Raw genomic sequence first — 23,121 nt, 5'->3', positions numbered from 1 at the left:
GACTCTCTCTCTCTCTCTCTCTCTCTCTCTCTCTCTCTCTCTCTCTCTCTCTTTCCCCACTTTCTCTCTCTCCCTCTTCGCCCACCTCGCCACTCTTTCTCCGCTCGCCTCTCGCACGTCCCGGGCAGCTCCCGGACAGAGCGATGCTCTCCACTTTCTCCCTTCGGACCGGCACGGCTGACCGAACTCCGATGCTTCAATCGCTCCCATCCGCCTCGTTTCACCTGCAGCTGTTAGTCCGAAGCTTTCCAGAACATTTCTGGGGAATGACAGAAGGACAAGAATCTTCGATTAAAGCTGCTGGCGGATTCCACATTTCGCCCTTTCCACCGGGATGGGCGAATCCATGTCTTCCCGACCTCTCCAACCACTGGTGTGGGACAGGGCGCAGGTATGCTGTCAGGTCTGGGGATCTGTATCCGGGGAGAAGGTTGGATCGACTGGGATTGTAGAGCAAAAAAGAAAGTCAGTCCATGTTGTACACGGTGAGGGAATGCAAGTTGATCGTGTTCAGAGGGACCTAGGATTCTTTGGACACAACAATGAAAATAAATAGTAAAACGAGTGTTGGATGAACTCGGTGAGGCAAGCGCATCTCTGAAGGAGACGAGCTGGACGATATTTCTTCAGTCGCCCATTGGGGGAGAACCAGAAACAAAAAGAGAAAATGTTGTCACTCAGTCGGTCAGCCCTCGTTGGGAAGAGACACAGAGTTGACTCATCATGTCGGAGACTCTTGGTTAGAATATAATGCATGTGGGTTTACCGTGAGGGTATTTGGGTGCAGGAGTAGCGATGTCTTGCTCAAGCTGTGCGGGTCCCTGGTAAGATGATGCCTGGAAAGTTATGGGTGTGTTTGGTCTCCCGAACGATTGCGAGAGACACCAGCGTTAGAGACAGTGCGGCCAAAGTTGGCCAGATCAATACCAGGGATGGAGGGATGTTGGGCGAGGAGAGATCCTGTCCTGAAGAATTGGGCGGCACGGTGGCGCAGCAGTAGGGTTGCTGCCACACAGCGCCTGAGACCCGGTTTCGATATTGACTTCGGGTGCTGTCTGTACGGAGTTTGTATGTTCTCCCTGTGACCGTGTGGGTTTTCCGGGTGCTCGGATTTCCCCCTACACTGCAAAGACGTGCAGGTTTGCAAGTTAATTGGCCTCTGTAAAATTGTACCTATTGTGTAGGATAAAGCTAGTGTACGGGTGATCGTTGGTCGGCACCGACTCGGTGGGATGAAGGGACTGTTTCCACGCTGTGTCGCTAAATTAAACTAAACTAAACTAAAGATTAAGCAAACTTAGCCGATACCATTCACAATTTAGAAAAAGTAGATCACCGTGAAAACAACAAAGAGTTTTGGTGCAAAAGTAGAAAACTGAAGATGCGCAGCGTGACGAGCAGTATCTCGAGTCAGAGGGTGTGAATCTGTGGAATTCATTCCTACAGAAGGCTGTGGAGGCCATGTCAATTTTTATTTTAAAGGCAGAGTTAGATAGATTCTTGATTACTCCGGGTGACAGGGGTTATGGGGAGAAGGCAGTAGAATGGGGTTAGGAGGGAGAGATGGATCAGCCATGATTGAATAGTGGAGTGGACTGGATGGGCAGAATTGCCTAATTCTGCTCCAATCACTTATGACATTTGTGGAGGGGAAAACGTTGTCGACTGTACTGATCGGAAACCTGCCTCAGGACGTCAAACGCTCCCACCCGTACCAATGCCGCTTTGATTAATTCTGGACTTTTAGCGCCTCCAGTCCTCAAACAACTTCACTGGCTTCCCATCTCCCACCGGATCACCTACAAAATCCTGATCCTCACCTACAAAGCCCTCCACCATCTGCCCCCCCCCCCCCATATCTCATTGACATTCTCTTCCCCTACAAACCCTCACGGTCCCACAGATCCACATCAGCCGGTCTCCTCTCCATCCACAAGTCCAACCTCCGCAGTTTTGGGGACAGAGCCTTCTCCAGGGCAGCTCCCAGGCTCTGGAAATCCCTCCCCCAACTGATCCGCAATTCCGTGTTCCTCACCATCTTCCAGTCCCGCGTGAAGACCCATCTCTTCACCTCTGCCTATCCTTAGCCCCACGACCCCGTCCCTTTTCATCTGTGCATTAATTGCCTCATACTGTGTTTTGTATTGAATTATGTCTTTATTTTGTGTACCAGTCATGTCTCTACTATTTATTTCATTCCCCTTACATGTCTTTCCTCTACATGCTCAATTTTTGTAAGGTGTCCTTGAGACTCTTGAAAGGCGCCCATAAATAAAATATATTATTATTTTTATTATAAATGTGCTGGGTCCAGGAAAGATCTTCAGAAATAAGCACACCCAGGTCTCGTTGCACTTTTGATTTTATCACTTCCGGCTGTCACCCCTCCGCTCTCTGAGCCCCCTCTCCCTCATTTTTACTATGGACGTTCAGTCACTCTGCACCTCCACCCCCCACCACGAAGGCCTTAAAGCCCTCCGTTTTCTCCTCGACCGCAAACGCAGCCAATTTCCCTTTTCTAACACTCTCCTCCGTCGAGCGGAGCTGATTCTCACCCTTAACAACTTCTCCTTCGAGTCCTTCGAATTCCTCCGAATCAGCCTAGCTATGGGCACTCGCATGGGCCACAATTATGCCTGCCTCTTTGTAGGGTACGTTAAACAATCCCTGTTCTAGGCCCTATCCCCGAAATCTATCTCCGTTACATGAAAACAAGCCATATCAGAACCGTTCTGCTCCTTCTGTAATCCACTGATATCCCCCACCCCCCGTCGCGACCCATCCCGTCCCGTCCCGTCCCCTCTCTCGCATCCTCTCGAGATGCTGTGACATCCGTCTGTTCCCTCACTGTTCCTCTCATAGTGCTACGCTCCCTCAGTACTGCCGCTCCCGCAGCACCGCGCTCCCTCACCGTCAATCCCACAGTGTAGCGCTCCCTCGGTACTGCCCCATCCCACATTGTGGCGCACTCTCACCGCCCCTCCCACAGCGCGGCGCTCCCTCACCGCCCCTCCCACAGCGCGGCGCTCCCTCACCGACCCTCCCACAGCGCAGCGCTCCCTCACCGCCCCTCCCACATTGTGGCGCACTCTCACCGCCCCTCCCACAGCGCAGCGCTCCCTCACCGCCCCTCCCACAGCGCAGCGCTCCCTCACCGCCCCTCCCACAGCGCAGCGCTCCCTCACCGCCCCTCCCACAGCGCGGCGCTCCCTCACCGCCCCTCCCACATTGTGGCGCACTCTCACCGCCCCTCCCACAGCGCAGCGCTCCCTCACCGTCCCTCCCACAGCGCAGCGCTCCCTCACCGCCCCTCCCACTTCGTGGCGCACTCTAACCGCCCCTCCCACAGCGCAGCGCTCCCTCACCGCCCCTCCCACAGCGCGGCGCACCCTCAGTAAAGTCTCAATCCCTCCAAGACTAAAAGTGCTCAATTTAGGAAAGCATTTGGCTCACCATCCTTTCACAGCCTCTCAAGATTTAATGGACTGGGTGCAAACAGTGGTATAATAGTTTAGATATAGGAAATTTTCCAATATTCACTTTCCACATGCGCTGGCTTTTCTATTTAATAACAGTAGTTTAACAGAAAACAGGAACTCAAAGAATTTCTCCTTCTGAGACAGAGAGTTTTTGATGAGATAATTGTCACACAGCAAGAGCAAGTATCTATTCTGGGAGATGTGGTCGTATATTAATACAGCACGGAAAAAGGCCCCTCAGCGCAACTAACCAATGCTAGAGATAGTCATAGCGTCATACCGCACGGAAACGGGCCCTTCGGCCTGAGTAGAATATAACAATCTTGACTCCTCCTTTCTCTCCTGACTAGAACCCAAGCACTTCCTTATCATGTTCAAAAAGGAACTGCAGATGCTGGAATATCGAAGGTACACAAAATTGCTGGGGAAACTCAGCGGGTGCAGCAGCATCTATGGAGCGAAGGAAATTGGCGACGTTTCGGGCCGAAACCCTTCTTCAGACACTTCCTTATCATGCCGGGTTCCCTACTCCTGCACGCCTTACCCTTCACTCTAATGGAAACATGTGAGGTATAACACTTCCTGTCTCTCTGTTTGAAGCTTCAAACTTGCCTGGTGTCCCTTCAACTGCTAACAAACTCCTCTTTTATTTAATTCCTCTTTTATTGAATCCAATGTGCTGCCATGGGCCCCAGCTATGCCAAACTTTTGTTGGCTACGCTGAATAGTTCTTATTCCAAATGTACACTAGCACAACTCTCCAACTCTTTCTTTACGGGGGGGGGGGGGGGCGTTTGACTGGTCTACTATAAATCCCACATTCTACTCCCATAGCTATCTGGATTACACCTCCTCCCATGCCGCCTCTTGCAAGAACTCCATCATAGCATGTCTTATCCTCTTGCATTGCAAGGAATGCATTGCAAGGAATCCTGCCGCGCCCAACTTCTCCCTATAACTAAGCACTTCGGGTATTGGTACCATCCACGTGAATGGTCTTATCACTTCTCCAGATTAATGGGGTGTTGCCATAACACCCTAAATGCAATCTCAGCAAGGTCTGAGAGAACGGCAATATAGCACCATTTGCAATTCCTATAGTCAATCCCTCTACCGAAAAAGACGAGCGTACCAAGAGCCTTCTTCATTACACTGATTACTCTGATGCCACGTTCAGGGACCTATGTACTTGTACTCCGAGGTCGTTCGACATCCTGCAGTAAAGAATGTGGAGGGATATGGTTCAAATACACATTGACCCCTGAATGTGGCTTCTCAGAGTAATGAGGAAGGCTTTTGGTTCACTCGCCTTTATCGGTGAAGGCAGTGAATACAGGAGTGACAAATGGAATTATGTTGCAGTTTTATGAGACTTTTATGCTCAGTTTCGGTCATGCTGTTATAAGATACAATATTCCGCTGGAACGCGGATGTTGCCCGGACTAAATGTGAGGTTATCCACTTTGGTGGCAAAAACAAGGGGGCAGATTATTATCTCAATGGGTTAGGTGAGGTAAGGGGGAGGTGCAGCGAGAACTGGGTGTCCTTGCACACCAGTCACTGAAAGTTGGCGTGCAGGTACAACAGGCAGTGAAGAAAGCTAATGGAATGTAGGGCTTCATAACAAGATGATTTCAGTATAGGAGCAAAAAGGTTCTTCTCCAGTTGTACAGAGCTCTGGTAAGACCACATCTGGAGTATTGTGTACAGTTTTGGTCTCCTAATTTGAGGAAGGAAATCCTTGTGATTGACTCTTGTGGCTAAAGGGATCAGGGGGTATGGCGAGAAGGCAGGTACAGGATACTGTTGGATGATCAGCCATGATCATATTGAATTGCGGTGCAGGCTCGAAGGGCCGAATGGCCTGCTCCTGCACCTATTTTCTATGTTTCTATGTTTCTATTGAGGCAGTGCAGCGTAGGTTCACGAGATTGATCCCTGGGAGTGCAGGACTGTCATGTGAGGAAAGATTGAAAAGACTACGCTTTCATTCACTGGAGTTCAGAATGATGAGGGGGCATCTTATAGAAACAGATACAATTATAAAAGGACTAGACAAGCTAGGTGCAGGAAAAATGTTCCAAATATTGGGCGAGTCCAGAACCATTGGCCACAGTACTAGAATAAAGGGGAGGCCATTTAAGACTGAGAAAAAACCGTTTTCACCCAGAGAGTTGTGAAATTGTGGAATTCCCTGCCACAGAGGGCAGTGGAGGGCAAATCACTGGATGGATTTAAGAGATAGAGCTGTAGGGGCTAGTGGAATCGAGGGATATGGGGAGAAGTCAGGCACAAGTTATTGATTGGGGTCGATAAGCCATGATCACAATGAATGTTGTGGTCGACGGGCCGAATGGCCTCCTCCTGCAACTATTTTATATGTTTCTATATTTCCATGGACTGAAGTGCCTGAACTGGGGTGATTCCAGTGTAACGAGAAGGAAACTATGGGCAAAACACCGAACCGTAGGCCCTTGAGGGAAATTGATCAATTTAAGCATTTCAATAAGGGGCAATTCCAGAGTGCCAAATTGACCAGGATTGGTAATATAGGCCGAAAGGCGTGTTTACATTCATATATCCCTGTCATCTGCCTACATATTATCAGTCATTACCTCTCCTTAATATGAGATTCCAAGCAGCACTTACCCCAACCCTTATTATTAGCACCAGAACGCAGACAGGGATCAATCCAGGCACATATGGCCTTCTTTATACCAGTGTAGGATTGATCTCATCAACCCTATTTCGCTTAACATACTACCTATGAAAGAGTACAGAGCCGACTGCCCATGAAGTGCCAATTATCTTTCCACACAAATGAAGCTTATTATCCCAAGGTGATTTAGATAATGCCTGATCTATATTCAACCATGTCTGATCTTCCCTCTTCACTTTGAGGTGGCGCTACGGCGCAGCGACAGCGTTGCTGCCTTACAATGCCAGAGACCCAGGTTCGATCCTGACTACGGGTGCTGTCTGTACGGAGTTTATATGTTCCCCCTATTACCGCGTGGGGTTTCTCCGGTTACTCATGTTTCCTCCCACATTCCATCGACGTACAGGTTTGTTGGTTAATTGTCTTCGGTGAAATTGTAAATTGTAAATGTTATGATCGTGTTAGTGTATCATTACAGATCGCTGGCCGGTGCTGACTCGGTGGACAGAATGGCCTATTTCCGCTCTGTATCTCTAAACTAAACGAAACTGAACTAAACTAAACTAGACTAAACTAAACTACCTATGTGCAAGATACCTCACATGCCCTTCATCTCTTTAACGAGGTCCGCTTTCCGAGCACCCTCTCCCTCATCTTTACTATGGACGTTCAGGCACTCTGCACCTGCACCCCCCACCACGATGGCCTTAACGCCCCCCGTTTCTCCTCGACCACAGAAGCAGCACATTCCCCTTTTCTAACATTCTCCTCCGCCGAGCGGGGCTGAATTTTACCCTTAACAACTTCTCCTTCGACTGCTTCCACTTCCTCCGTATCAGCCTAGTTATGGGCATTCGCATGGGCCCAGCTATGCCTGCCTCTGTGTAGGATACGTTGAACAATCCCTGTTCTAGGCGTACACTGGCCCTATCCCCGAAATCTATCTCCATTACTTTAAAAAAAAGACATATCAGAATCGTTCTGCTCCTCCTTTAATCCACTGATATCCCCCACCCCTTGTCGCGACCCATCGCTCCCCGTCCCGTCCCCTCTGTCGCATCCTCTCGAGATGCTGTGACATCCATCTGCTCCCTCACTGTCCGTCCCATAGTGCGGCGCTCCCTCAGGCCTGCCGCTCCCACGGCACGGCGCTCCCTCACCGTCACTCCCACAGTGTAGCGCTCCCTCCGTATTGCCCCATCCACATTGTGGCGCACTCTCACCGCCCCTCCCACAGCGCGGCGCTCTCTCAACGCCCTCCCACAGCGCAGCGCCCCCTCAGCACTGTCTCAATCCCTCCGAGACTCAAAGTGCTTAATTTAGAAAAGCATTTCGCACAACATTCTTTCACAGCCTCTCAAGATATAATGGACTGGGTACAAACAGCAGTATAATTGTTTAGATATAGGAAATGTTCCAATATTCACTTTCCACATGCGCTGGCTTTTCTTTTTAATAACAGTAGTTTAACAAAAAACAGGAACTCGAATAATATCTCCTTCAGAGACAGAGAGTTTTGATGATATCTATTCTGGGAGACGAGGTCACGGAAACAGGCCCTTCAGCACATCTAACCAATGCTAGAGATAGTCATAGCGTCATACAGCACGGAAACAGACCATTCGGCCTGAGTAGAATAAAACATTCTTGACTCCTCCTTTATTTCCTGACTAGAACCCAAGCACTCCCTTATAATGCAGGGTTCCATCATCCTGCATGCCTTGCTCTTCACTCTAATGGGAACATGTGAGGACAACACTTCTTGTCTTTCTTTTTGAAGCTTCCCACTTACCTGGTGTCCCTTCAACTCCTCTTTTATTTAATTCCTCTTTTATTGAATCCAATGTGCTGCCATGGGCCCCAGATATGCCAACATTTTTGTTGGCTACGCTGAATAGTTTTTATTCCAAATGTACACTAGCAAAATTCTCCAACCTTTTCTCTTCGGGAGGGGGGGGGGGGGGTTGGCTGGTCGACTATAAATCCCACATTCTACACCCCTAGCTATCTGGCTACACCTCTTCCCATCCAGCCTCTTGCAAGAACTCCATCAGACCATGCCTTACCCTCTTGCATTGCAAGGAATCCTGACATGCCCAATTTCTCCCTATAACTAAGCACCTCGGGTATTGGTACCATCCACGTAAATGTTCTGATCAATTCTCCAGTTTAATGAAATTTTGCCATAACACCCCAAGTGCAATCTCAGCAAAGTCTGAGAGAACGGCATTGTAACACCATTTGCAATTCCTATCGTCAATCCCTCTACCGCAAACGACGAGCGTACCAAGAGCCTTCTTCAATACACTGATTACTCTGATGCCACTTTCAGGGTCCTAGGTACTTGACCTCCGATGTTTTTCGATCTCCTGCTGTAAAGGATCTGGAGGGATATGGTTCAAATACACATTGGCCGCTGAATGTAGCTTCACAGCTGTACAGAGTAGTGAGGAAGGCTTTTGGCTCACTTGCCTTTATCGGTGAAGGCAGTGAACACACGAGTTACAAATGGAGTTATGCTGCAGTTTTATGAGACTTTGCTGAAATTGCACTTTGAGTATTGTGCTCAGTTTCGGTCATGCTGCTATAAGATACAATATTCAGCTGGAACGCGGCTGTTGCCCGGACTAAATGTGAGGTTATCCACTTTGGTGGCAGAAACAAGGGGGCAGATTATTATCTCAATGGGGTTAGGTTAGGTAAGGGGGAGGTGCAGCGAGAGCTGGGCGTGCACCGGTCTCTGAAAGTTGGCGTGCAGGTACAGCAGACAGTGAAGAAAGCTAATGGAATGCTGGCCTTCATAACATCAGGATTTCAGTATAGGAGTAGAGAGCTTCTTCTGCAGTTGTATGGGGCTCTGGTAAGACCACATCTGGAGTATTGCGTACAGTTTTGGTCTCCTAATTTGAGGAAGGACATCCTTGTGATTGAGGCAGTGCATCGTAGGTTCACGAGATTGATCCCTGGGAATGCAGGACTGCCATATGAGGAAGGATTGAAAAGTCTAGGCTTGTATTCACTGGAGTTTAGAAGGTTGAGGGGTGATCTTATATAAACATATACAATTATAAAAAGACTGGACAGGCTAGGTGCAGGAAAAATGTTCCAAATGTTGGACGAGTCCAGAACCATTGGCCACAGTCTAAGAATAAAGGGGAGGCCATTTAAGACTGAGAAAAAAAATGTTTTCACACAGAAAGTTGTGAATTTGTGGAATTCCGCCACAGAGGGCAGTCGAGGCCAAATCACTGGATGGATTTAAGAGATAGTTAGATAGAGCTCTAGGGGCTAGTGGAATCAAGAGATATAGGGAGAAGGCAGGCACAGGTTATTGATTGGGGACGATCAGCCATGATCGAAATGAATGGCGGTGCTGCCTCGAAGGGCCGAATTGCCCAACCCTGCACCTATTTTCTATGTTTCTATGGACTGATGTACCTGAAATGGGGCGATTCCAGTGCAACGAGAAGGAAGGTGTGGGCAAAACCCCGAACACTAGGTCCTTGAGGGAAATGCGTCAATTTAAGCATTTCAACAAGGGGCGATTCCAGAATGCCAAATTGACCAGGATTGGCGTGTTTCCATCCACATATCCCTGTCATCTGCCTACATGTTATCAGTCATTACCTCTCCTTGATATCAGATTCCAAGCAGCTCTCACCCCAACCCTTATTATTAGCACCAGACCGCAGACAGGGACCAATCCAGGCACGTATGGCCGACTTTATACCAGTGTAGGATTGATCTCATCAGCCCTATTTCGCTTACCATACTACCTATGAATGAGTAGAGAGCCGACTGCCCATGAAATGCCAATTATCTTTCCACTGAAATGAAGCTTGTTATTCCAAGGTGATTTAGATAATCTGGCTTTCCCTGCTAGGTCCAATCTAGCATCCTATCCTTATTATTATTATTACCTCTTTGTGTCATTGGTTAAATTGACGCATTCCCTTAAGTTCCTAGGGTTACGGGTTTTGCCCACAGCTTCTTTCCCGTTATACATGTTCCACATAACCCAGCGAGGGCCAACTCCACAGCACTTACTCCTCCTGAACATATCACACGCACGTATGATGCTACCAATACCCCCACATACTCTCAATCCAGAATTCCTCTTTGGACGGACATTTTGCTTTCACAGTTGATCGCTAAATTAAAAGTAAAGAGTTTTTTTTTAATTACTAAGAGAGGTCAGCAAAAAAACTCAATAAGTGCCGATTACCATCATTTGTTCTTCAAATCCGCGGCTCACTTGTGTTCTTGAAAGATTACAGTTATCTACTCGTTTTAGGAACCCATAACTCTTGCAGCAACTCCAAACAACCACCATGAACTCAATTATCTTAAACTGAGCTGTTTTTGTAATCTCTCTCCTTCTCCTTTATGTCTTCCACTTTGTCACCAAAAGATCTTCCCCACCGATCTTCAACTCATGCACAAACCGTTATAAACTGTTTTACACGAACCTTGTTGCACAATTCCTCTTTTTCTAGAGAATCTGAAATTAAATTGATGTAAAATGTCCATGGCTTCAATATAACCTTGACCCTCGTTACATTACGTATTATCTTCAGCCAGTTTCCCGCAATATCACACACTTGAGTTTGCCCGCTGATACGTGCATTCATCCCAAACCTTAGTTCTGTACAAATATATTATCTTTACATGTTAATCACAAGTTCATGTTTATAAGTGGTTGGAGCAGAATGAGGCCATTCGGCCCATTAAGTCGACTCCGCCATTCAACCATGTTTAATCTATATTCAACCATGTCTGATCTTCCCTCTTCACTTTGAGGCGGCACTACGGCGCAGCGACAGCGTTGCTGCCTTACAATGCCAGAGACCCAGGTTCGATCCTGAGTACGGGTGCTGTCTGTACGGATTTTATATGTTTCCCCTATTACCGCGTGGGTTTTCTCTGGTTGCTCATGTTTCCTCCCACATTCCATCGACGTACAGGTTTGTTGGTTAATTGGCCTCGGTAAAATTGTAAATTGTAAATGTTATGATCAGGTTAGTGTATCATTACAGATCGCTGGCCGGTGCTGAGTCGGTGGACAGAATGGCTTATTTCCGCGCTGTATCTCTAAACTGAACTAAACTAAACTAACCTAAACTAAAATAAACTCAAGTAAACATAAGCCCAGTCACCCGTACTAATCCAGAATCAATCTATTCATGCGGTAAAGGGCTTTCACAGCCTTCGTTGACAATGGATGCCACAGATTCACCATCCTCTGTCTAAAGACATTCCTCCTCATCTCCTTCCAAAAGGAAAGCCATTTCACCCTGAGGCTATGGACTCTCGTCCTGGACTTTCCCACGAACTGAAGCATCATCTCCACATCAACTTTACCATGCATTTCACTATTCGGTAAGCTTCATCCATCTAAACTCCAGCGAGTAGAGTACCAGTGCCATCAAATGCTCGTCATATGTTAACCTACTAACCCCTGACATCATTTTTGTAAACCTTGCTTCAAATGCCGCCCGATCTAAGTGTTATGAGGCCAGTTTATTGACTATATTTAAGAGGAAGTTATATGTGGCCCTTGTCGCTAAAGGGATCAGGGGGTATGGAGAGAAGGCAGGTACAGGATACGAGTGGATGATCAGCCATGATCATATTGAAAATGCAGGCTCGAAGGGTCGAATGGCCTACTCCTACACCTATTTTCTATGTTTCTATGTTTCTATAAAGCTGCAGCAGGACCTTCACCTCACCAGCCAGCTCTGCCCAGCATTTTCCTCGCGAATGTCCGATCCTTGGTGAGTAAAATCGATGAACTAAGGCTGCGGATCACCTCACATAAACGGATCACTGACTGCAACGCCATGGTGTTTACTGAAACATGGCTCAACGGCAACATCCCGGACAACGCCATCGAGCTGGAGGGGCGCACTGTCTTCAGGGCCGACAGAACAGCGGAGGACTCCGGTAAGACCAAGGGCGGCGGACTGTGCATCTATGTGAACAACTCATGGTGTACGGACGTCGTTAGGATTGGTAGCCACTGCTCTGCTGACCTGGAATACCTGATGTTAAAGTGCAGGCCCTTCTATTTGCAAAGAGAATTCTCATCGACTGTTATCACCGCAGTCCATGTACCCCCGGACGCTAATGCCAGGCTAGCAATGGAAGAGCTGCAAGCTGCTATCAGCAAAAATCTATCTGCTCACCCAGAGGGGGCATTTATTGTTGCGGGTGATTTCAACCACTCCGACCTCAAAACTGTACTCCCCAGGTTCCATCAGCATGTTTCCTGCCCAACCAGAGGAAACAATATTCTGGACTTAGTTTACACTAATATTACTGAAGCCTACAAAGCCCTCCCCCTCCCCCACCTTGGTCAGTCTGACCACCTCTCTCTGTTCCTGCTCCCCAAATACACACCTCTGATCAGAGGTGTGAAACCTACCACGAGGACAGTGAAGGTCTGGCCTGAGGGGGCTGTCTCTGTTTTACAGCAGCAGTTTCAGCAGACAGACTGGAGTCTGTTTGCTACCCAGTCCACCTTCAATTCACAAGTGGACATCAACTCATACACCTCAACAGTTATGGACTATATAAAATTCTGCACCGATAATGTCACTACACACAAAGAAATAAAGACCTTCCCTAACCAGAAGCCGTGGATGAGCAGGGAGGTCAGACTCCTACTGAAGGCTCGCGATGCCGCTTTCAGATCTGGCGACGCTGAGGGATACAGCTCATCTAGGGCCAATCTGAAAATGGGAATTAGGAATGCCAAACTCAATCACAAACGGCAGATTGAGGAGCACTTCCATAACAACTCTGACCCCAGGCGCATGTGGCAAGGAATCAAATCCCTTGCCGATTACCAGAAAGTTAACACCCCTCCCCCAGACAACGCCACCCTTCCTGACGAGCTAAACCATTTCTATGCTCGCTTTGACCGTTATAACAAAACCCCAGCCATCAAAGTTGCTCCACCCCCAAATGAACAACCCCTCAGTCTCTCCACCTCTGCTGTACAAGATGCACTGAGCAATGTGTATGAGCGCAAAGCTGCCGGCCCCGATGGCATCCCTGGCCGGGTGCTTAGGGCATGTGCTGGATAACTATCCCAAGTCTTTACCGACATTTTCAATCACTCACTGGCCCAGGGTGTTGTCCCCACTTGCCTCAAGACATCAACCATCGTGCCAGTGCCCAAACAGTCAGCCACAGGGAGCCTCAACGATTTCCGCCCAGTGGCACTCACCCCTGTCATTGCTAAGTGCTTTGAGCGGCTGATCTTGGCTCACCTCAAAGCCAGCCTCCCCCCCACACTGGACCCCCATCAGTTTGCCTACCGGGCCAACAGGTCTACAGAGGACGCCATATCGGCGGCCCTACACTCTGCCCTGACCCACCTGGACAACAACAACTCCTACATCAGGTTGCTGTTCATTGATTTCAGCTCCGCTTTCAACACTGTCATCCCCGCCAGCTTGATCACCAAACTCAGCGGGCTTGGCATCTCCACCTCCCTCTGCAACTGGACACTGGATTTCCTCACCAACAGACCACAGTCTGTTAGGGTCAACAACCTCAACTCCACCACTATAACACTGAACACCGGCGTGCCACAGGGCTGTGTGCTCAGCCCTCTCCTCTACTCCCTCTTCACCCACGACTGCATCCCTAAGTACGGATCCAACGCCATCATTAAGTTTGCTGACGACACCACGGTGGTAGGACTGATCAATGACAACGATGAGTCAGCCTACCGAGAGGAGGTCCAGCACCTGACAACCTGGTGTGCCAATAATAACCTCGTCCTCAACTCCAAGAAGACGAAGGAACTTATTGTCGACTTCAGGAAGGTCAGAGGGGGCAGGCATACCCCCATCCACATAAACGGGACGGAGGTGGAGCGCGTCTCCAGCTACAAATTCCTCGGGGTACACATCTCGGAGGATTTGTCCTGGTCCCTCAACACCTCCAAGCTGATCAAAAAGGCACAGCAGCGCCTTTACTTCCTGAGGAGTCTCAAGAAAGCCCACCTGTCCCCCCAGATCCTGACCAACTTCTACAGGTGTACCATCGAGAGCATCCTGACCGCCTGCTTCACGGTATGGTACAGCAGCTGCACTGTTGCGGACAGGAAGGCACTACAACGGGTGGTGAAAACCGCGCAGCACATCATCGGCGCCCCGCTCCCTGCCATGGATGCCCTCCACCGAAAACGGTGTCTGAAACGAGCTGGGAAGATCATTAAAGACCCCTCCCACCCCAATCATGGACTGTTTGCCCTCCTCCCATCAGGGAGGCGGTACAGGAGCCTCTGGTCTCGTACCAGTAGGATGAGGAACAGCTTCTACAATCATACCGTCGCATTGCTGAACTCGGAGTCCCGCCGATAGATTCCTCCGGTCCCTCCGTCCCCATTGTTTAATTATTCTGCATTTTCTATTGTTCTGTATCCTCTTTTTTTTTAAATTTCTATATGGCACTACTACGGACTGACGCAAAACTGCATTTCGTTGTACCGATACTCAGTATTTGTGCAATGACATTAAAGTTGAATTGAAGTTTATGCTCAACTCCATGACGTACGCAAACTCCTTTTATAACACCATTAGCAGTTGCGTGGCCGCTTTCTGGGAGCTGTATGACTTGCACCCAAAATCCCGCTGTACTTGAATGAAGCCAACGGTCCTGCCAGTATCGAATACTATCCTCTAACACTGTAACTCCCTACGTGCAATGCCTCATACTACTTCGTATTAAACTCCATCTGCCATTCCACTGTATACATTGCTAACTGGTCTGTATCTTGCTGAATCATTTGATAACCTTCCACATTGCGTGCATCTCAATGTTGGTGTCGTCTGCAAACCAAGTACATTTTCGTTCAAATCGGTTCAATGGAACACATTCAAGATTGATCACTCAAAACTCCACGTCACAGACCTCCAGTTAAAACAACATCCCTACACCACTGTCCACTGCCTTCTATGGTCAACCCAAAGTATAGCTGGTACCTTATCCTGCCAGATCAGCTTACTAATGGGTCTTTGTCGAAAGCTTTAGTGACGTCCATGCGGACGACTTCCATTGCCTGCACTCACGGGGAATCCTCGTCACCTCCTTACATTTATACCAGTGAATCCCCTCCCTTGTTCTACACATGCCCAGGCCATCGACGCCGACCCGCTCATCCTCTCCCATGAGACTGTTCTGCAGTCGCTCCGAGTCATCCGGGACCCTTACACCAGAGAGGCGACACATCCTGGAGTCCACCGTTTGGCCACATAATCTCCTGTCCCTTACCAATGCGTCTCCTATCACTATCGCTCGATCTGACTCTCCGGATGTCGGCTCCTCACAGCCTGTCACGGTGCCGTAGACCCTGGTTCCTGCTGCCGCCGCGGTGCTTTGAAAGGTGATTCCCCCAACAGGTAACTAAGGGGAGGCACGTGATCTCCATCTACTCCCTTTACATAGAAACATAGGTGCAGGAGTAGGCCATTCGGCCCTTCGAGACTGCACCGCCATTCACTATGATCATGGCTGATCATCCAACTCAGTATCCTGTGCCTACCTCCCTTTAGCCACAAGGACCACATCTAACCCTCTCTTAAATATAGCCAATGATCTGACCTCAATGACCTACTGTGGCAGAGAGGTCCTTTCCTTGCAGATGCGACATACCTGCCACCCGCGCCTTATATGTGACCACGTCACTAAATCTACCGTCCATGACACCCTATCATTTTTATGCCAATCCTTTTGTACGCGATCGTCCTGATTCAGATACAAAGAGGGTGGTGGTATTTGGAGCAAGCTACCAGAGACAGGCAACATCACAATGTTTAAACGATATTTGGGCGAGTTCATGGATAGGAGCTAAACAGGCAAATGATTCTGTGTAGAAAGTAAATGCAGATGCTGGTTTATATTGAAAATATGCACAGAAAGCTGTAATAACTCAGCGGGACAGGCAGTATCGCTGGAACGGGTGACGTTTCGGGTCCACAAACTTCTTCAGAGTTAGGGATAAGGGAAACGTGAGATTTAGACGATGATGTAGAGATAAAGAACAATTAATGAAAGATATACAAAAAAAACTGTTTTGGAGCGGCGGGTGGTGTGGGGCGGGGCAAAGTGGAGGTGGAGAGGGTCAGTGGTGCGCCGGGGCGTGTCTGAGCGTCTACATAAAAGGCGGCAGCAACGGAGGCGCCGCACTCTGCCGAGGATCCCGAGCGAGGTATGCTGCAGCCCGGGCTTCCGCCGCTGGCCGCCCCGGGTCCGCATATAAGTCTGTGGGACTGACCCGCGGAATAGATAAGGGGGGAATACGGCGGGTGTCGCGGGAGAGAGGTGAGGGTGGGGGTGAGGGTGGGAGGGGGGGGGGGATAGGATATTTCATAGAGATTTCAGCGAGGACTTACAGAGTGGGCCAAGGTGCGAGCGCTCAGCGCTCCGGGGTCGGTGAAAGAGTCTCCGGCGGGAACATTAACTCACCCTCTCACTTCCGAGAGTTTGCAGCATATTGTGTTTGTTTTCAGGTTTTTGGTTCGGCTGGTTTTGGTTGTGCTAGTGCTCCCGCTGATGCCAAGTAACCAGGATGCGGGACGCAGTGTGGATGGTCATCGCTGTTTGCTGCACCGCCGGTGCCACCAACGCGTTGGCTTGTGGTGAGAGAAGCTGTCTGTGACGCTCCCGATGCCGACTCTCCTTAAGGCCCATTCCGTCCGCTCATTTCGGTGTACGGGGAGATCCCAGGTGCGGGTCCGAACAGTGGGCACTTTCGCGTGGTCGTGCCCCCCGCCCCCTCCCTGTACCACGGGCTCTATGCTACCCAGCGCGCACGCACACGGACACACACGTTCACTCCCACATAAACACGCACACGGCCACACACGCGCGCGCGCACACGCACACGCACATTAAACACGCACACACACACGCGCGCGCACAGACATGCGCACACCCACACACACATTGACACGCACACCGTTCAAGGAACACGGGTGGATCTCCGGTGCAAGGTACGTGTCGGTCGGAGTTGGGGGCAGTCTATCACTCAGATTGTATGGGACTGCGGGATGGGCGACAGGGGCTGGTGTGATGGGAGGGAGAACACTCTCGTGGGTGGGGAGAGAGGGTAGTGTGCAGCTGGCTGCAACATCGGCTCTGAGGCGGGGAGAATAATGGGCTGCAGGAATAGGGTTTGGTAGCGATGGGCCGAAGGGTTTGCTGGCTCCCTCCAATAGCGACGTGCATAGCATCTTTACTGTGGAGGTACAAACAGTCCAGTAGCGTATTGCCATACCAAAGCACATACCCGATAAGCAAAGTGTACAGAAACCGTCAACCGATCCTGCTTGAAAGACGTGCCATGTTTTGGCGTAATTTTAAAAGTCTAGTCCACTCTCTAGATATTATGAGCGGTTCCCGTTGCAGGCGAGTACCAGGCTTCTGCGAGTCTCTGGCCGTCGCCTTCCCTGGACGTGTGGGTCAAGCTTCTTCTTCTGCCTTCCCCCAGTCTACCATCCCCCCTGTCAGCTGATCCCCCGGGCCCTGTCAGACCCTCTTGGGCAGGCCGTTGCTAAAGTAATCTCCCGGAGAAACACAGGAATACAGGTCCACGGTTCACTTAAAGAGGCGAGTCAGGTAAACATGGTGGTGAAGAACGCGTTTGGCACGCTTGCCTTCATTTGGAACGGCATTGAGCACAACTGCCAGCGCACCATGATGCATCTGTATAGGTCGTTGGTGAGACCGAAGATAGACATAAAATGCGGGACAGGCAGCATCTCTGGAGCAAAGGAATGTGAGGCCTTTCTTCACTTCTCACTTGGTGAGACCACCTTTTTTTTGTTTACAAAAGTAAGTTTATTGACATGTACATAATCACGGAAACCACCTTTGACTCCGAGTCCTGTCGCTTCAGCGACCAAGTCATGTGAGCGGGGCCCAGGTGGACTCACAGGTAAGGGCGTGCCACACGTAAAGGAACACATCTCCTCTGCAGGAACTCCACCTGCCAGGTCCCGGATAGATTCGCCAATTGATCATGGCAGAGGATGCAGCTTAGAAAACATACTGGCATTTGAGTATCCTCAGTAGGTCAAAGGGGTTTGATTATAATGTGTGTTTAATTTATTGTCACATGTACCGAGGTACAATGAAAAGCTTTGCTGTCGTGTGCTAGCTGGTCAGCAGAAAGATCCTACATGATTACAACCAAGTCATACACAGAGTACAGAAACATGATAAAGGGAATAATGTTTATTGCGAGATTAGGACCATAATGACCGATTGAATATAGTCCAAGGGTCACCTACAAGGGCGGTGGTGACCGCTCTCTGGGTGCCAGGAGACGGAGAATCGACAGATCTGTTCGGAGATTAAGGAGAACATAGTTTTTATTTTATTTTATTTAACCTTTATTTAACCAGGAGAAGTCTCATTGTGATTAACAATCTCTTTTACAAGAGAGTCCTGGCCAAGACAGGCACAGCACAGTTCCACAGTTACGGACAATAATTTAAAAACAACAGAGAACATATAAATAGAGTCACAGTCAGAACATTTTATAGAAACCAGCTCCTTAAGTTTTAGTTCATTCTGCAGCTGGTTCCATGCGAAGGTTGCAGGATAACTAAATGCCCTTTTCCCCAGTTCAGTACGGACTTTAGGTACAGTTAGTAAGAACAAGTCCTCAGAGCGGAGCTGATAAGTTCCTGTGCTTTTTCGAATTACATACTTCTGCAGGTATGAAGGAAGAACACCGAGGATAGTCTTATAAATAAGGATATGCCAATGATGGAGTCTGCGAGTGGACAGGGCAAACCATCCAACTTGAGCATACAAAGAGCAGTGGTGCGTGAGGGTTTTAAAATTAGTAACAAATCTCAGTGCTCCGTGGTAGACCGTGTCCAAAGACTGTAGGCATTTTGAAATGCATTCATATATAAAACATCACCATAGTCCAACACAGACATAAACGTTGCAGCAACACGTCTTTTTTTGGCTTCAAAAGAAAAACAAGATTTGTTTCTAAAGTAAAAACCTAATTTTATCTTTAGTTTTTTCACAAGTTGCTGGATATGAGGTTTAAAAGAAAGAGAATCGTCATTTATAATTCCCAGATATTTATATTGAGACACAGATTCAATCACAGAGCCCTGCAAAGTGGTGATAGGAGGAAGGTCCGAGGGCTTTGATTTAGCTTTAGTGAACAGCATGAGCTTTGTCTTGTCAGCGTTTAAAACAAGTTTTAAATCACACAGGTTACGTTGCACAGTGTTAAAAGCAGTTTGGAGCTGACAGAGAGTCTGATTTGGGGTAGACGCAGAGCAATATATCACTGTGTCGTCAGCATAAAAGTGAAAATTTCCGTTCGGAGCTTTATGATCTAGACTTTTAATATAAATAGTAAATAATAAAGGTCCTAGAACCGATCCCTGTGGCACACCCTTGGATACATTAAGAAGGCTAGAAGTAATACCTTCTGCTCGCACACACTGGGATTTGCCTGATAGATAGTTTTTAAACCAACAGACAGCTTGATCAGACAAACCGATGCTGCATAGTCTTTGTAACAATAAGGCATGATCCACAGTATCGAAAGCCTTTGATGTTATGACCCTGTCCCTCTTAGGAAACCTAAACGGAAACCTCTGGAGACTTTGCGCTCCACCTAAGGTTTCCGTGCGGTTCCCGCATGTTTTTGTCAGTCTCCCTACCTGCTTCCACTACCTGCAACCTCCGGCAACCACCTGCAACCTCCGGGAACCGCACGGAAACCTTGGGTGAGGCGTAAAGTCTCCAGAGGTTTCCGTTCAGGTTTCCTAAGTGGGACAGGGGCATAAGAGTGACAAATGCTGCTGTTAGAGTAGAGGTTTAAGACAGTGGAATAATTATAAGGAATGATTGCGACCAGCACACACAGATTCTTCGCTAGGTTGGGTGATTAGATCACCTCTATGCCAGTGAGACTACACTGCGAGCATTGTTTGCGAGTCTGGTCGCCCAGCTACATGTACCACGTCATTAAGGGCGGCACGCTGGAGCTGCCTTTCAGCGCTTGCAGCTCCGGAGACCCGGTTTCGATTTCAACTACGGGTGCTGTCTGTACGGAGTTTGTACGTTCTCCCCGTGAGCTGCTTGCCTGTTCTCCGAGTACTTCTGTTTCCTCCCACATTCCAAATACGTGCAGGTTTGTAGGTTCATTGGCTTGGTATAAGTGTAAATTGTCCGTAGTGTGTATTAATGTGCGGGGATCGTTGTTCGCTGCGGAATCGGTAGGCCGAAGGGCCTGTTTCTGCGCTGTATCTCTAATCTATACTAAAATAAGTTGGAAAGGGCGCATACGAGATTCACCAGGATTTCATCTGGGCTTGCTGGCTTGAATTACAGAGAGAGGTTGGAATGGTTGGAACTTTTTTCTTTGGAGCGTCGGGGGCTGTTGGGTGGCTTTATTGAGATTTGCAGGATAATGAAGCCATGGATAAAGTGCACACAGTCTTTTTATTTTCCCAGTGGAGAGGAAATGTAGAAAACAGGCTTAGAGGGAAAATATTTAAGAGGGAACTCAGGCGCAACTGTTTCACTCAGATGATGGTCCGTTTGTCGAAAGAGGTGCCCAATGATGCTTTAGAAATGGATCCAATGACAACTTTTAAAATACATTTGAACAGATATATGCATAGGAAGGTTTTAATAGGATCTGGGCCAAATGTAGGCAAATATTTGTTTGTTCAGGGAACGTAGCGACGCGGGGGAGAGCCACCCAGTCCACCACCTACGAATACGGAACTGCAGACAATGCGATCGATGGATCTCGGGACGGCAACTACCACCACAAATCGTGCACCCACACCCAATCGGAGACGAAGCCGTGGTGGAGAGTTGACCTGTTCGCGCAGGAAAGTGTGCTCTCGGTGAAGATCACCAACAGGGCCGACTGCTGCTCCTAGCGGTTCAGGCACGTGAGGGTCCATATTGGCAATTCAATGAAAAACCACTGCAACGAAAACCCAGTGTAAGTATGCCCGCGGAAAAGTTCTAGCGTCACAGGGCAAGTCCAGCACGAGCAATCTCAGTGACAGGTAATCCCTGGGGTGGGGGTGGGTGTGATGGTGTTGGGGGGGTGGGGGTGTTGATGTCAGGACCAACCCGAGTTACCGAGTTCCACATCCCTACTAAGCTCTGGGTGAAATGGTCTCCCTCTGATCCCCTTTAATATTTCTATCCTTTATTTTAAACCTTTGCTAACCAAACAGATAGATGTCCCATACATAGATACAACCCGTTCAAACTTAAGGACAATAAATAGTTAAGGATAGGAATTGGGATTTTACATTTCAGTTGTATAAGACGTTGGTGAGGCCGCATACAGAGCACCAAGTTTAGGTTCGGTCAGCCTGCTGTATCAAAAATGCCATTCCATGTAAAGAGCGCAGAGAAGGTTTACGGGGGTAACGCTATGTGTCGAGAGCCTGAGCAAAAGGGACAGGTTTGGCACGTTGGGACTTTGTTTCTTAGAACGCAGGAGGCAGGAGGCAGAAGGGTGAACTTAAAGATGTAGAAAACCAAGGATTGCCAATGGATATGGCGAATGCACTAAGTCTTTTTCCAAGGTTAGGGGGATTTGGAACCGGGAGACATTAGGTGTTAGGTGAGAGGGGGAAGGGTTAATCGGAACCTAAGGACCACATGTTTTAATACATTTGGACAGGTATGTGGATTGGAAAGGTTGAGAGTGGTATGGGCCAAACGCAGGCAAGTCGCGAATTCTGCTGACCTACAAGCCAAAGAGTTCAGCGAGGATTCACCAGGCGGTTACAGGGATGGAGGGGTTATTTTACAAAGAGGTGACACACTTACGGTAACCTGATGTACTGTCCTGGTTAGAGCATTGAAAGGGAGATCAGAGGGAACGAGCAATGGTTTATCGGCGCTCATCAGGCAGGGAGGGGGTTACCTGGGCCGGGGTGGGGAGTGCTTAGATCAGGGGACACTTGGAGTGTGTGGACCCCTCTGTGGGAGGGAATGTCAGTGGGGATTGGACAGCTCTGTGGCAAATACTGTCGGTGTGGGTGGGGCAGCTCTGTGGCAGAGACTGTCGGTGTGGGTGGGGGTGAATAGCTTTGTGGAGCGCGGCAGCTGATGGGAAACGGCCGTTGTTCGGTAGACTCCTCTCGCAACTGCCTGTGCCTGTGTCCCAGGGCGGGCGGGGTGGAGGTTGGGGGGTAGGGAGTGGGGGGATGGGGGGGGGGGGGGACTGTGACCGCCACTACTTGCTGACCACCATTGATCTTCCTTCCCTGCAGGTGCGGGATGATCTCCATGCTGGGGGCCGGGGAGACCGCCGTCCTCGACTGCCACGGGATGCTTGGGCGCTTTGTTGACGTGGTGCTGACCAGCGGCGGCGTTCTGACCCTATGCGAAGTGGAAGTGTACGCGCGTGATCGTGGGGCGGGGGCGAATGGCGCACAGTCCAGCATCCTGAATGAAACCATGTTAATCTAATCGTCTCTGCCCGCACGACATCCGTATCCCTCCATTCCCTGCCTGTCTCCGCGCTTATCTAAAACCTATCGTATCTGCTCCACCACCACCCTTGGCAATGCGTTCCTGAAGCTGTCCACCCTTTTCCTGTAGGTAATACCTTCAAATATAGACATGATAATGATAGGCCTCCTCTGCACCCTTTCCAAACCCTCCACATTCTGTAAAAGGGGCGAACGGAACTGCACGCAATATTAAAAATGAGGCCAAACCAAAGTTTTGTAAAGCTGTAACTTATCTTCCTGGCTCTTGTGCTGAATAAAACGGTGAAGCATCAACGTGATTCTCGCCTACTGATTCGCCGCCCTAGTCAAGTCAAATCAGATTCATTCGTCACATACGTGACACACAGTGCAGTGAAATGTGCAGTGAAATTAAAAGTGGCAATGCTTCCGGATTGTGCACAAACAACTACAAATCAGAATGGAACAGGATCACATATCCACA

General features: G+C 48.9%; 1 protein-coding gene across 1 annotated transcript; it reads left to right on the top strand.

Moving 5' to 3' along the window:
* The first annotated feature begins 16,319 nt into the window (after positions 1–16,319).
* On the top strand, positions 16,320–22,952 carry LOC116970012 (fucolectin-6-like). The gene is made up of 5 exons (XM_033016763.1): positions 16,320–16,360; positions 16,662–16,790; positions 20,866–21,079; positions 21,173–21,181; positions 22,437–22,952. Exons 2-5 carry the CDS (start codon positions 16,721–16,723, stop codon positions 22,633–22,635), a joined length of 492 nt encoding a protein of 163 aa, XP_032872654.1. The 5' UTR covers positions 16,320–16,360; positions 16,662–16,720; the 3' UTR covers positions 22,636–22,952.
* The last annotated feature ends 169 nt before the right edge of the window (positions 22,953–23,121 follow it).

The sequence above is a fragment of the Amblyraja radiata genome, unplaced genomic scaffold (assembly GCF_010909765.2).
Source record: "Amblyraja radiata isolate CabotCenter1 unplaced genomic scaffold, sAmbRad1.1.pri scaffold_485_ctg1, whole genome shotgun sequence".
Classification (NCBI taxonomy): domain Eukaryota; kingdom Metazoa; phylum Chordata; class Chondrichthyes; order Rajiformes; family Rajidae; genus Amblyraja; species Amblyraja radiata.
The sequence above is the reverse complement of the archived record's forward strand: the minus strand, read 5'-3'. Positions and strand labels throughout refer to the sequence as shown.

Excerpts from the sequence above, each read along its gene's own strand:
- LOC116970012 (XM_033016763.1), top strand. The coding sequence starts at position 16,721 with ATGCGGGACGCAGTGTGGATGGTCATCGCTGTTTGCTGCACCGCCGGT. Across the intron at positions 16,791-20,865 it reads CACCAACGCGTTGGCTTGTG|GGAACGTAGCGACGCGGGGG; the intron begins GTGAGAGAAGCT and ends TTGTTTGTTCAG.